At 40.4% G+C, this 15,429-nt stretch overlaps 1 protein-coding gene across 2 annotated transcripts in view; it reads left to right on the top strand.

The window, feature by feature from the left end:
* Positions 1-15,429, top strand: part of PLA2R1 (phospholipase A2 receptor 1) — a 113,634-nt gene that overhangs the window by 11,415 nt on the left and 86,790 nt on the right. For both annotated transcript variants that reach the window (XM_025994185.2, XM_025994186.2), the window contains exons 2-3: positions 6,001-6,384; positions 9,064-9,237. In XM_025994185.2, the coding sequence (XP_025849970.2) occupies positions 6,001-6,384; positions 9,064-9,237 (558 nt within the window). The remainder of the gene's footprint in view (positions 1-6,000; positions 6,385-9,063; positions 9,238-15,429) is intronic.

Raw genomic sequence — 15,429 nt, 5'->3', positions numbered from 1 at the left:
GTGTTTTTGTGTGTGAAAAGTACTGAAACCCCAACGAAGTCTTAAAGCTTCAAACCTTATTCACTTACCACTTCAAACCTTCAGCCGTTTCTAAGAGAAGAGCTGTCTAAAGCAGAAGGAGGCACCACAAGACAGGTGGAGCACTGACTGTGGGCCCCACATTGTTTTAGGTGCTCACAGTATAGGTGGAGGTGATCAGAAGGGGTGTCAAAAGCGAAGTGGTGGGGGCCTCAAGAGAAATGTCCTACAGGTACTTCCCACCCGCCAGCACTGTTCAGACAGACAGATGAGACGGTAATAGTAGCCCCCAGGCTTTAGACTCCAACCTCGTGGTATCACAGGCATCGGCAGGCATTTACCAGCCAACTGCACAGCTGAAACCAGAAAACAGATCATTGCCGCTGCCTTTTCCAGAATCCTCACATTCCATCAATCACCAAATCTTGTCATTTCTTCCTCCTTTGAATTCTCTTCTAAGTGACTAGAGTCTCACCCTTCTTCCCTCCTCCTTTCCTTTCCCACCACAACCAGCTGAACTGACAGCTTCTGTCCCCTTGCTGGATCACAGCAATAGTCCCCACACTGTGCTCCAGTTCCACTGGTGGACCATCTCATCCCACCGAAAGAAGAACTGCAGGCCTCGGATGTTTGTCTCACGCCTATATTCTGAGCACCTAAAACAATGCGGGGCACACAGTGAGTGCTCAATAAATGCTTTTGTTCAGCGTGCTGATTCATCTTCTACACCACAGCCTCAGTCGTGCCTTCTCTCATTCCTAAAGCTCTCTCTCATCCAAAGACTAATAGACATATCTGTGAATAAAATTCAACTTCTTCATAAAATGACCCCTAACTTTGTATTCTACAGCCACCAAAGTCTTTTTTATAGGTGGGCTCTCATCACCCTGAAGCTGATTGTTTTTGTCACTTCTGAGCTTTGGTGATTTTGCTCCAGAATGCCCCCTTGCCCAACTCCCTGGCTGTGCATCTATAGACCTCCTCCACTACTCTGAACTCTCTGTCTCTGTCTCTGTCTCTGTCTCTCTCTCTCTCTCTCTCTCTCTGCAGTGAAAACAGGCATCTTGCTTGGCTAGTTTCACCAAAGTACCTCCACGTGTGACAAATGTTAGGTCCCTAATAAAGGACTGTTGAACGAAAATGCGTGTGTGTGTGTGTGTGTGTGTGTGTGTGTGTGTGAGAGAGAGAGAGAGAGAGAGAGAGAGATTGAAAGAAAGCGAGAGATATCTCTGATAGGCCAAATCATCCCTTCTAGATCCGGCTTCTGCCTCATTGTGTTTGTTTATACTCTGACACCAGAATATACTTCAGCATTAAGGTATAATTCTTTCTGTACATTTCATGATGTGCTCTCAGGGATAGCATCAATTCCTTAAGGGCAAACACTATGACATACATATCCTCCTTTCTGCAGGGTTCCTAACACATACCATACTAGGGACTGAAAAATCATTTGAAATTTTAACTCTCCTACTTCAAATTGTTTGGCAACAATTTGCAGCAGTTTGTTTTCTCCTTTATAGGTTATAAATTAACGTGTGTAAATAAAGCTAGACTAAGACCTTTATGGTCCTCACCGAACATGTGGCTATTAAACTTCAAAGACAAAAAGGATTTGGGAAAAAATGTAAAAGAATGACTCAATTAAATAACCTTTAAAGTCCCACCAGTTCTAAAGTTTATGGTTCAGGTTTATGGTTAGAGTTAGTCTCCTCCAAATGACCTCATTCCTTACAGCGTTGTTCTCTGTCTCCTCCCTGGAAAGTGGACAAGTGCATGCATACACCAACACTCTCCCCACTCAGAATGATCCGATGACACTGAGGACCTATGTCTATCTCATATAGGACACTAGTTGAGGATCCAGTCAAGTGTTTCAACTTCTGGGCTATTTTCTTTTGTTTTTCATCACTTGCCTTTAAGGGATACTCTAATGTAGCTGTAATGTTTTCTTTGGAACTGATGGAACTTCCTTCTTTTTCATTAACCAGAATTCTCATGATTTCAGAAGAAATAGATATACTTTTAAGGGACAGATATTTAGGAAAATAATTTCTCTCTCTCTCTCTCTCTCTCTCTCTCTTTAGAGAGGTTTTATTTATTTATCCATGAGAGACACAGAGACAGAGACAGAGACATAAGCAGAGGGAGAAGGAGGCTCCCCATAGTGAGCCTGATGTGGGACTCCATCCCAGGACCCCAGGATCATGACCTGAGTCAAAGGCAGACGCTAAGCCACTGAGCCACCCAGTTGCCCCAAATAATGCCTCTTTCTATCTCTGGTATCCTACAACAGTGCCTACCACGTGGCTAGTACCCAACGAATACTTGTGAAATAAAGTAATATTCTACATGCAGTCATGAAAGGATTACCTTTGACTGAAGTCCTACATTTAATCAAGGAAGAATTCTCCTCCCATTTCTTAGAAAAGTGCATGTTATCCTGTGGGGCCAAAGAGTGGATCTAAAATGATCTCCTCCTCAAAAGAACCCAGAGGTAGAAAGTAGAACCACTATCTTCTATTTTATTCCCTCTCCAAAAAAGGATAAAAATTAGTTTATAAGTCACTTCTAGTAAATCAATCCTTTTCTCCTCTTAAACTTATAATTATGAAGGGAAGTATAATAACATTTTACTGCAAAGAGATTTAGTAATTCTGGCAGTACTTCATTAATCACTTAATCAGTGTTCAAGCAGAACTGATGTCCTTGACATATATAATCAATCTTGCTTCCTCCCACATTTGATTTTCATCCTTTCTAAAACCTGACTATAGACACTAAGGATTGGGGGCTTTTCTTCACATTATGTTTTTGTTACAGACAACCCCTATATGCATATAATAATAATCAGAATATTGATACCTATATTGGGTCTCCTCATAGTCTATTTGAAAGCAATTGTTTTCTCTTCAGTGAATTTATAGAGATTAATGGTGCCAGGACCAGATTCTATTATAGTTTAATGGGAAAATGGGATTGGGCCATTTTTTAGCTTCGTATGGCATAGTATTCTTTTGGAGATGGCATATTTATTGTTATTGTTAAGCCACAGCTACTTGTTTATGATACATTCCGAGGAACTTTTCCAAAGCTACATTCTAAAGGCAGCTGGGCATGAAAACATAATAGCGCTCCAAAAGTGAGCAGCATGGGATTAAGTTTATCTAATATCTTCTGCTTCAGGAAGGTATTTTTATGATCACTGCTGTAACTAAAAGTTCTGATTCCGACACTCCTTTTCTCATAACATTTAATAATTTGAACACTTAAAAACATTACTTATCCACCCAAAATTTTAGTGATATATAATTTCCATGTTGATTTACAGACCATCCATTCACTCATCCATACACCTTTTGTCAACATCATGTGTTTTTCTCTTTCTCATAAGAGAGCTGCAGAATAGACTTTCAGATAGATGAGCATGAAAGAGGAACAGATGAAGACTCTTAATTCATGATTGCATAGATATTTGAGCAAACAAGACAAGAAATTTGTTTTTTGGCTTTCGGAGAGTATTTTTACTCCATAAAAGGTGATCTCAGGATTATCTAAAACTAAAAAGCCTATACACACTGTGTGCTGCAAAAGCTAAAGTAAAGATGAATTTTTCTGAAAATGACTGGAGTCTTTGGGGACGCTCAAGTTAGCACTCTGCAGGTGCTCCATCGGATCTACAGTTGCCTCTGCAGACCGAGAATTGGGAAGCCAAAAAGATAATAGTAACGATAATAACAACATCAATTTGCTGAAGTCTTCCTATGCCAAAGTGGTGGGTGATGTGCTTTGCATGGGTTATTTAACGCAATACTCTTGCTATCCCTGTGAGGTCAGTATCACGCATGCTCCCATTTCAAAAGGGAAAGGCAAGGCTCATTGAGATTTAAAAAATTCCCCAAAGTTCCAGACTAGTCTGCCTGTTTGAGAGACGTCAACTACTAGTCTGTCCACCCATCTTAGTGTATAAACTGAGGCCCAGAGGGCTGAGATCCAGCCAGTAAATAGGTGGAGATATTTGAACATGTATATGAGATAGAAGCTAAATTACAGAACAATTATAGTAAAATAATTATCCTTTAGTGAAAAATTAATGAAACTCTGGGTTAGCTGGAAAGTAATTAGTAGGTTACAACAGAAATTAAGGTTAACGTTCTACCCAAGCATGAAAAGGTGAAAAGGAGAGTTGGAGAGAAGGTTAATTATCAGAGTCCACACAGCACTGGCAAGGGGTAGATTTGATCTTGAATGAGTATTACTAATAACCATATAGACATGGTCTTCATTAGGAAAACAAATTTCCTGATCTAAATGAAATCTCCCTAAAACCATTCATTCTCTTCCCCCGTCCAAACACACACTCGCTTCTCTTTTGCTCTGATATATGATGATCAAAGCAATTTTCTGACAACTAATTCAACTCCTCAAATGTATGGTTATAAATAAGGTTATCAATTATTAAACGAGGTATAGCTTTTATTAATACATTGACAATCTTTTTTTTTTTAACAATGTCTTAAGTGATTTTGGTTACTGTAAATCAGTTCTTGGCCTGAGTAACTTTGAAAAAAACAAAGAACTTTTACCAAAATGAAGCATTGTCCCCATGCACTGACGCACAAGGTGGCTTGTTCTGCACTGTTCCAAATCTCTAGAAGGCCTCTGCCTGTTACTTCTATGCCCTGGCCACACAACACAACTTGCCCCAAACCACAGGCATTTTAAGGAAAGCTGATAATGTCCCTTCAGCTTTCAAAAGAATGGACAGGAGGTAAAATATAAGAAGAGAGCCTACCTAATGAAAGAACAAAAGAGCTCTTGGGCCTGACCGACATTCTGAGTTGAGGAACCCAGGAACCCTAGGCCTCCGAGCCTATACAGGCAGGCCTCTGTAGCTGTCAGCACATTTAATCAACATTAAGTATTTATTGAACTTCTATAATGTCCTCAGTACATTCTGTGCTTAGACTGAAAAAATTAGATGATTTCTACCTTTGAAAAACCTGTGAGAGGACAAGTTCATAACCACATAGCAGATGTCTTCCAGACCAGTGACTCTAGGTATAGTCAGATAGTGGGCACGTAGCTAACACCATTCCTTGGCTGAGCCCCACCAGCTTTTCCGCAGGGAATTCACTCAAATCTCTTCTTCTGGCTCCAGGGGGTTAGAGGCTCAGAGGTATGTCACAAAAGCTACTTTCTCCATATCTTCCTGTGGCGTGTGTGGTTTTTGCCACTGCCATAGCACTCTACCACTTTTCATGTATCTACGAATGGTACCAGGCCTGAACCAGCGTCTTGGGCATTCATCTACTGCTAGTCCAACCCAACGAGGCTGCTCTTGTGAAAAGGCCATCGCCACAGCAAATGTCCTCATGTTTTTATTCCACATGGACCCAGCAAAGAGAATGAATATGGAGAAGTTTTTTCCCCCACCAGCATTGCATCTTGTATCAAGACACAAAACAGCACTTTACTTATATCCCCTTTTGTTTTTCTGTAGGAATTTGATGGTAGAACTTTTTATTTAAGCGACTTTTCGATTCAGCTGGTATGTTTCTAATATTCAGGCACTTGCTTGAAGAAAATCAAAGTGTCACCAAACTTCTGGGCACACAATGTCCCTCCCCTTTAGCCCCTGGTGTTATTACCAATCCCTGTTCTCTCTCCAGTTGTGGTGAGCTCCTTCACCATAATACCACTCCCCTGTGGAGTCACAGGCAGCCTTTGCTACAATATGACCATGGATGTCTTAGGTCACTTTCCCATTAGTTCCAACAAGTCCATTTAAGTTTCCCAAGAAATCTCTCTGTTTTGTGCAAATAAAGTCCTTCTGGTGGACACATCTATCAACTCCAGATCCGTTCAAAATGACCATAAATTATAGCACATGGCAGCATGGGCATGCACACTGGGATCCTCATGACACTAGTTAATAATATATGAAAGTTCCATGCTACGTTTTCTATTTTGTTGTTTCAGATAAAGGAATGTTCCTTATCCAAAGTGAGAGCCTCAAGAAATGCATTCAAGCAGACAAATCTGTACTGACCCTGGAGAACTGCAAGCCACCAAATAAGCACATGCTTTGGAAATGGGTTTCAAACCACCACCTCTTTAACATAGGAGGCAGTGGTTGCCTGGGCCTGAATTTATCTAATCCAGAGCAGCCATTAAGCATATATGAGTGTGATTCCACTCACGTTTCCTTGAGATGGCACTGTAACAAGAACATGATCATCGGCCCTCTCCAGTACACAGTCCAGGTGAATCACAACAATATGCTTGTGGCCTCATGGAAATATCTTCATAAGTGGATTTCCTATTTGTCAGATGGTGGAAGCATTTGTGAATATCTGCACAAAGGTAAAAAATAATTTAAATAAAAGTATTTATGAAATGATATATTTAGAATGTTTACCCCTAAAGTAAAGATTTGTAAATTATATAATATGACAGCACCTAGAGCCTCAAGGGACTTCTGCTAAATACATTTTAGTTGCTTACTTGACTCTTATTAAAGGATTATTTGAGTCTTAGAATGAACTTTCTAAATTCTGCTAAAGAAGCAAACTCAGAATTTAAAGGTATTTGGGGTGAAAACACTTAAATAACTGGGAATCAATGGAAAAGAGGAGAAAGACTAGAAAGATAGGAGAGAAAAAGAAAATAAAGGTGGGAAGAAAAGGTCTTTAAAGTAAAGACTGGTCAGGGTGAACAGAAGAACCTCTCTTGCCACCATTTCCCTTATTGTAGAAACTCAGCCCCATGTATGAGCATGACTACAGAGCACCTCAGAACCTCCTCACTCGCATCCATGTCATTCATGGGCAAGGCATTTATTTATTTATTTATTTATTTATTTATTTATTTATTTATTTATAAAAGAGAGACAGAGACAGAAGAGAGAGACAGAAGAGAGAGAGAGACAGAGAGGCTCAAAGACACAGGCAGAGGGAGAAGCAGGCTCCATGCAGGGAGCCCGATGCGGGACTCGATCCCAGGTCTCCAGGATCAGGCCCTGGGCTGAAGGTGGTGCTAAACCGCTGAGCCACCAGGCTGCCCAAGGCATTTAAAGATAAACCACAGACTACTGTCAGGAGCAATTGACATGTATCAAGGGATGGGAAACCATGATTTCAGGAGTAAGGGCTTTATTTCTCCATAATTCCTTAATATTTGGCATTTGGGGCAGGAAATAAAAGGACAAAGAAAATGGCATAAATTCTGAAACCTCAAACCTGTTTCTTAGATTTTTGCTCTGTAGCTCTCTTCATTCATTCATCTATGCAACCTTCACATATTTATTGAGCACTGGTTGTTTCTCGGGTACAGTGCTAGACACTTAATTTACACAAGCCAACGAGACAGATGTGGCCCCTGACCTCATGGTGATGGTGCTCTGTAGAATTATGCCTTAACAAGAGCATACCCTTCTAAGGACTTTATACCAGTCCTAGGAAACAGAGCAAGACACTCTTAAGATTCAAAGCAAGACTTTCTTCTGTACCTACAGTAAATGAATTTTATTGGCGTAAAATTCTTGACAGAGCCAAGAGCAAGCCATTTGCAAGGACTCACAATAAGCAAGTGCTGCAAGCCAGCACTCTGAATAGTCTATTGTTCTAAGGAAGAACTTAATATTTTGCTTTATATTCATTTTTTAGCCATATACTCACATTCTTACGCACTGAGTAGAAGTCAGGGTATTGAAATAAGATGATGTGCCCTGAAATATCTGTATTTCCTAAACGGCCCAAACCTCCAGGCCTGGCAATGTGGTGTGTGCTCAGTCTAGCCCCTGCCAACTGTGGTGAAGGAGTGGGAACCTCCACAGCTGGCCCTTCTGCTCCAGGACCTGTTGACTTAATTGAGGGTGGCCCTGAGCCCCCTCACCATGGAAAGCCCCCGTTGAGTCATGATTAAGGCTAAGGATACTCAGTTACTGCAATACTCTGAGAAAGCAGCTGACAGGACACCTCCTCACACTCCTCTCCCCTAGACTCTTGTAGAGGCCTCCTAGCTAGTCATCCCATTTTCCCTTCTCCTGTGTAGGTTCGGTTTGCCACACTGCACCCTGAGTTAGTCTTTAAAAATGGAAATCTTATCATGTCATTTTCTCATTCAAAACTCACTAGTGACTTCTCACCACCCTCATAGTCAAGGCCCAAATCCACAATGTGGCAGAGCCAGCCCTCTGTGAGCTGATGCGCCAGCATTTCCCCAATGCCACTTCCTTTTGCACGTCCTTGCACTTCCCCATTTACCCCATGCAGGCTCTTGTCACAGGCCCTTTATATTTGCTGTTCTTCCTACCAGAACAACTCTTTTGCAAAGACTTGCTCCTTCACTTCACCCAGTCCTCATTCAGAGACGCCTTTGTTGCAACCCTGTCCAAAATGGTGCCCCTCCATCCTTCAAACACACACAGAGCTGTTCTGTCTTCCCGTCCTGCTTTGTTTTTCTTCGTGGCACTTATCACTACCCAGAATTATACATTTACTTATATATTTGCTTTCTCTTTGTCTCTCCCCACTGGAACAGAAGCTCCATATGAAAGGGAATGTTTGCAGGTTTGCTCTCCAGTACATCCCCAATGCTGGGCGCATTCAATGCTCAATAAATATCTGTTGAATGAATGAATTCATAAATTCCGATTAAAAAATAAATCCTGATAAAACTGTTGAGGTTCAGATGCTGATCCCTGATATATTTGGGAGCCAGAAGTTATTTTAAAGTCGATCTTCATTTAATTTTCCTTCCCATCCACTGACAAACACATGTGCTACTGCGGCAGGGCACCACTGTAAATAAACAGGTAAGAAAATATCTAAACAAGCCACTTACCAGCACGTGCTCTGAAGCCAGCACTTTCCCTTGTACTGCTACACACTCTAGACAGTGAGGTCCTGAGGGTTCTCTGTGGTATAGCAAGGGCCTTCGCCATCGTAGATTTTCAGTCAATAAGAAATGCATTCTCTATATGATAGCTTTCAAAGATAAAGCTGACATTATTCTTATTTAACTTTGATTTTTTTCTTCTAGATATGTACACAATCAAAGGGAATGCCCACGGGATGCCGTGCATGTTTCCTTTCCAGTATAACCGACAGTGGCATCATGAATGCACCCAGGAAGGGCGGGAAGACGACTTACTGTGGTGTGCCACGACAAGCCGCTATGAAAGAGATGAGAAGTGGGGATTTTGCCCAGATCCCAGTAAGAATAAGCTCTAGTTTTCCCCATATGTCATGAATGAATCAAGCATGATTAGAAAGTTATCTGTATCTAAAGAAAAAGCACCAGGATTGACATATTGAAGTCTGAATAAGTCCCCTGATTCTGTTTATCCGGATTTTGATTTTGTGTTTGTTTTGCCTTGAAAAGACAATTCTGATGTATATTCTTTTTTCCCTCTTATGTTCAAAAGATGTTAATTAGCCATTCTTCATTAAGCTCAGTGCATAAGGATGCTTTAACTAGAATGAAATTATAACACTCTGTGTGCTCATTAATCCCAGCTTCCGGGCAAAATACGTCAAAACAAACCTGAATGCATATAAAACTCATTCTTTATTCCAACTTTCGATTCACCCCCTCCTATAAGCTGCCTTAATTTCTCCATGTCCAGACTGCTTGTCTTGCCCATTGTCAAGTCTAGGCATCACCTGGTCTGCTGATGACCTTTCTCAAATTACAGTTGCCCTCATTATTTCTCAACAGTGAGTTCTCATCTTGATTCCCTTTTCTTATTGCTCAATTTCGAGCTATAACCTCAAAATCTGACAGCTGCAATGTTCTAACTTTTTTCAGTTAGACTTGATTTTTATTTAGCTAAAAGCTTTCCAATAGCTGTTAAATATTGAAAAATATTGATATATATTATATATATATATATATCTTCTACTTTTTTTAGAGAGAGAGGAGGGAGAGGGATAGAGGGAAAGAGAGAATCTTAAGCAAGTTCCATGCTCAGAGTGGAGCCCAGCACAAGGCTCAATCCCACAACTCTGAGATCATGATCTGAGCTGAAATCAAGAATCAAATGCTTAACTGACTGGCCACCCAAGCACCACTATATCTTCTACTTTCTGTATTCAATGTCCTTGACCTTGGCCCCGGAAAGTCCGAGAATATAGCTTCTACTATCTCCTCTTCCTTGCCTACTTCCACTCCACATATATGACAAAATGAAACAAATAAATTTGAAACAAAAGCAAATTGAAGAGAGGAATTTCAAAGAATATGGTTTATAGGTTATCTGTAGAATTGTTTTCTAATCTAAGAACTAGGATGACTTAAGCAAATCAGAGAGAATACAGGCTTTGAAGTCAGGCAGACCAAGATTAGTGTCTGTTTCCCTTCAACAATGAGATCTTGAGTCTCAGTTTCTTTGCCATAAAATGGAGATAATAATAGTAGTACCTTTTTGGATTACTGAGATCCAATTTGATGATGCCTCTAAGGCACATGTACTTTTAGTACATTGTAAGCACTCACCAAGATTAGCCATTGCCATCACCATCAACGTGTATCATTATCAAAGCTCGTAGATCATTATACTGAGCTAGTATAGTGGTGAATACCAAGAGTGTTAGGATTAGGACCCTCCCTTCAAAGAACTTGGCCTCTAGATGTAATACTAGATTTGCTCGATGCTAGAAAATACAGACTATATTTGATATGATATTCTAGAATCACCTGGAAAATAGTTACAAATACATATCCTGGCTCTTCTCTCAGAGATGCAGTGGGTCCAGTGTGTGGGATCCAAGCATCTGCATTTTTGACAAGTTACCCAAATGATGCTGTTGCAGATAATTCTTCATCAGACAATTCACAGTATGCAGATAATTCTGTGCAACATACATCTATATACAGCAGTGATATTAAGACACTTAACAACTAATATGATAGGGACTATTGACCAGTCCAAGTGGAGACTTTAACATAGAGATTAAGAATCCTGAAGGCTCAGTGCTAGTTTCAACCCCTCAGCTTTGGGAGTGTGAGGAGATGTGATGAAGGAAGAAATGTAGGAGAGACTGGGGCAGGAGCAGCTGGATGGCTCAGTTGGTTAAGCGTCTACCTTCAGGTCAGGTCATGATCGCAGGAGCTTCAAGTTAGGCTCTCTGCTCACCGGGGGTCTGCTTCTCCCTCTCCCTCTGTCTCTCTCTCCCATTTGTGTGCTCTCTCTCTCTCTCCCTCTCTCTCTCTCTCTCTCTAATAAATAAAATCTTTTTAAAAAGAGAGAGAGACTGAGACAGCAAGGGGCACTCAAGAAGCTCAGGATGGCAGCTATTCATCAGCCAGCGTGAAAGTCTTTCATTGTTTAATAACTGTCTAGTCATTAGCCTTCTCTGTCTGAATCCGAATTCCTGTATGTAGGTGTCTGTGTTTGTAATCCCTATGCTCCTTAGATTCTTGAATCAGATGCCATATTATTTACATTGTCTTCCCTTTCCATTTCCAGCTGTCATACATGTTATTATTTAAAATAAGTAGGGGCACTGAGGCTCAGTCAGTTGAGCATGGGACTCTTGATTTAAGCTCAGGTCATGGTCTTGGGGTCATGGGAGTGTGCCCATGTTGGGCTCCATGCTCAGCACAGAGGCTTCTTGGGATTCTCTCTCTCTCCCTCTCACTCTGTCCCTCCCTCCCTCCCTCACTGCTGCTCTCTCTCTGTCCCTCCCCTACTCTTGCACTTGTGCTCTCTCTCTGTCTCTCTCAAATAAATAAATATGGGCGTCTGGGTGGCTCATTTAGTTAAGCATCTACTCAGGTCATGATCTCAGGGTCCTAGGATTGAGCCCCAGTCTGCTCCCTGCTCAGCAGGGAGTCTGTTTCTCCCCTCCCCCTACTCATGTGTGCATGTGTGCACTCTCTCTTTCTCTCAAGTAAATAAAACCTCTAAAAATAAAAAAATAAAAAATAAACCAGTATCAATAACATTAACATGTATTTCACATGGCCCTAATCCTAGGGACATTTTTTTTTAACTTAAATTCAATTTGCCAACATATAGTATAACACCCAGTGCTCATCCCATCAAGCGCGCCCCCCTCAGTGTCCATCACCCAGTCACCCCAGCCCCCTGCCCACCTCCCCTTCTGCTACCCATTGTTCATTTCCCAGAGTTAAGAGTCTCTCATGGTTTGTCTTCTTCTCCAATTTTTCCCCACCCACTTTACCTCCTTTCATTTATAGTCCCTTTCACTATTTTTTATATGCCACATATGAGTGAAACCATATGATAATTGTGTTTCTCCGATTGATTTATTTCACTCAGCATAATACCCTCCAGTTCCATCCACATCAAAGAAAATGGTGGGTATTCATAGGGACTTTTTTTTTTAACCACAGTATTCTCCTGAGGTTCTGTGAAGAACCCTGTTACCATCCTCTGTCTCTTGTATTCAATTATGGTTTCCCAGGTGGAAGCCTGGGTATAGTGGTGTTTGGGGCTTTTCACCCGCCCCCCCCCCAGTCTTCCTATAGTTCAGAAGCTTCTTCTGTTTGTCAGCCTGCTAGATTCCAGTTCTCCTGACCTTTACCACAACCAGCACTATTTGTACAGTGCTGACTTGTGCTTTCTTGTTACTTTTGGTTCCTAGTGAGCAACACAACTCAAAATGATGTGTCAGAGCCTGAAATCTGAGCAAGCTGATAGCTTTTCCATGGTAGCAACAAGTGGATAGGACAGAAAGGAGTGAGTGGAATAAGGTGCGGATTTGTACCTCTGTATCTCATCTTTCTTAATGGAGATTTTTAATATCTCACTGTAAAATAATGCTTCCTTTTAAAAAAAGTTGATTATAAGTGAGCAAAACTTAAGTTTAGTACTACTACAAATATAACACACTGGCAGTGAGGGGTAAAATAAAGCACCTGTCACCTTAGAGCTTCAGGAACAAGGAGATATATAGGAATTTCTCTGGATTTGTTTAGAGGCAACTCTAGTTGCCTAGCTAGTCCCTCTTAACTGTGTGTCTTACTTTACACAGCTGGATAGTCATGTTTAGTTAGAGATATTTTTAAGATATAAACCGCTGGAATTGTCTGATTGCCCTTGAACCTTATTCAGCTGATACGATTTCTTTTATCAGTAACTTCAATGGTGTAACGGAGCAGATTGGTATCAACATAGATGTATGACTCTATGAATGAATCTCACCGACGTCTCCAACACTGGTTGCAATGCTGTTATTTCTCCTGTCATTATGCTCTCTTGCTCGTTATAAGGACCATACCAACCTCCTTAACTTCCTCTAACTTCTTACCCTACCCCTCATTCTCCTTCCTGATTCTCATCAGAGTATCTCAGTTCTTACTTATAATGAAAACAGGATCCATCAGAGGAGAAGTTTTGACAATTTCTGTTCCCTAACCTTTAAGCCTACATAGGTCTGCGTTCATCTTTTTCTTGCATCCTACACAATAGTGTTCCTCCTTCTACCTAGGACAGATATTCCTGCTTGGACTCCAGAGCTTCCCATTCAACTTTCTCCAACCTGTTTCTCAGTGTTTCTCAAAGTGTGATCCCCATTCCAGCAGCATCAGCATTCCCTGAAAGCTTGTTAGAAATGCAAATTATCAGCAACACCCCCAAATGACTATATCAGAAATTCTAGAAGTGCAGTCCTGCAATCTGTTTTAACAAGTCTTCTAGATGATTTCAATGCCCACCGCTCTACTGGATCCTTCTCCCTTAGCAGTTAAACCTGCTTAAGTCTTTTTGTTTAGTTGTATGTTTTTATTTAAATTCTAGTTAGTTATCATATGGTAAAATTGGTTTCAGGTGTACAATTTAGTGATTCACCACTTCTGTATAACACACACTGCTCATCACAAGTGCCCTCCTTAAAACTTATCACCCATTTAGCCTATCCCCCATGCACCTCCCTCCACCAATCCTCAGTTTGTTCTCTGTAGTTAAGAGTCTCTTATGGTTTGATTCCCTCTCTCTTTTTTCCCTTCCCCTATGTTCATCTGTTTTGTTTCTTAAATTCCAAACGAGTGAAATCATGTAGTATTTGTCTTTGACTACCTTATTTTGCTTAGCATAATACATTCTAGCTCCATCTATATCTTTGCAAAAGGCAAGATTTTATTCTTTTTGATGGATGAGTAATATTCCATTGTGTATATATATATATATATATATATATATATATATAGTGTATATATGTGTGTATATATATATATATATATCACATCTTTACTCATTGATCAATCGATGGACATCCATAATTTGGTTATTGTTGATAGTGTTGCTATAAATATTGTGGTGCATGAGCATCTTTGAATCAGTATTTTTGTATTCCTTGGATAAATACCTAGTAGTGCAGTTGCTGAATCATAGGGTAGTTCTATTTTTAACTTTTTGAGGAACCTCCATACTGTTGTCCAGAGCGGCTGAACCTGTTTGCATTCCCACCAACAGTGTAAGAGAAATCTGCTCAAGTCTTAAAATAAACCTTAAAAATAATATAACACCTTCATCCCCACTTCTCCTGCTTCTTGAAAACACCCATACCTTTTACCCCACCATAGACAGACTTTTAAAAAGAAATATCTATACTTCATCTTACTTTCATTACTCAGTCCATTGTCTCTCCTTGACTTCTTTGACAATGCAAGCTTGATCTCCATTTCATTCACTCATTCCCACACATCTGTATCGAACACCTACTATGTGCCAAACTTGCTGCTGGGAATATAACCATGAAAGTGAAAGATAAAAGTCATAGTGCCTATCCAAATGAAATTCACATTCAAGTATAATACCTAAGTTAATATATAAATTTTGGTAAGTGCTATTTATAAACAAAACCAAAAACAGTGTTATCAGTAAGAAATTTAACTTAAATTTGTAAGTCGAGGAAGGCTTTTTTTCTAAGTTGTATTTAAATCTCTAGTCCAAGAAATGAATAATAGTTATCAAGATGGAAAGTGAGAGGATGAAGTATCTACCTAGAAGTGCATGGTAAAGCAGTGTACAATGAGGCAAGTGGAAGGGAAGGCTATGGGAATGGTCAGCACTACTAGATGTACAGGTGGTAAAGGGAATATATTGTTTGAATAGAATTAAAAATAATAATAAAACCAACTACAGGTCAATCTACTTTTGACTCACCATGCACATGCACTGAGAGATCTAAACAATGTCCATGATTAAATACTCTCACCTACCCAAGGCAACTGCTTCCCCACCTTCACCCCCAGCGGGCCACTCTCCAAATGTCTGAAGGCTTTGAGGAGGGAAAGAGGTTACTGCTATCTAGGAAAGACGATGAGGGAGGGAGAGAAGAGCAAGCTACTCTTGGAAAGGTTGGCAGAGGCCAACTCATTCAGAAGCATGGTAATTCAAGGTGTCCTACAGGTAAAGATTTACCTAATTCTAACTATAAA

The sequence above is a fragment of the Vulpes vulpes genome, chromosome 3 (genome assembly GCF_048418805.1).
Source record: "Vulpes vulpes isolate BD-2025 chromosome 3, VulVul3, whole genome shotgun sequence".
Classification (NCBI taxonomy): domain Eukaryota; kingdom Metazoa; phylum Chordata; class Mammalia; order Carnivora; family Canidae; genus Vulpes; species Vulpes vulpes.
This window is presented reverse-complemented; position numbering and strand designations above follow the sequence as displayed.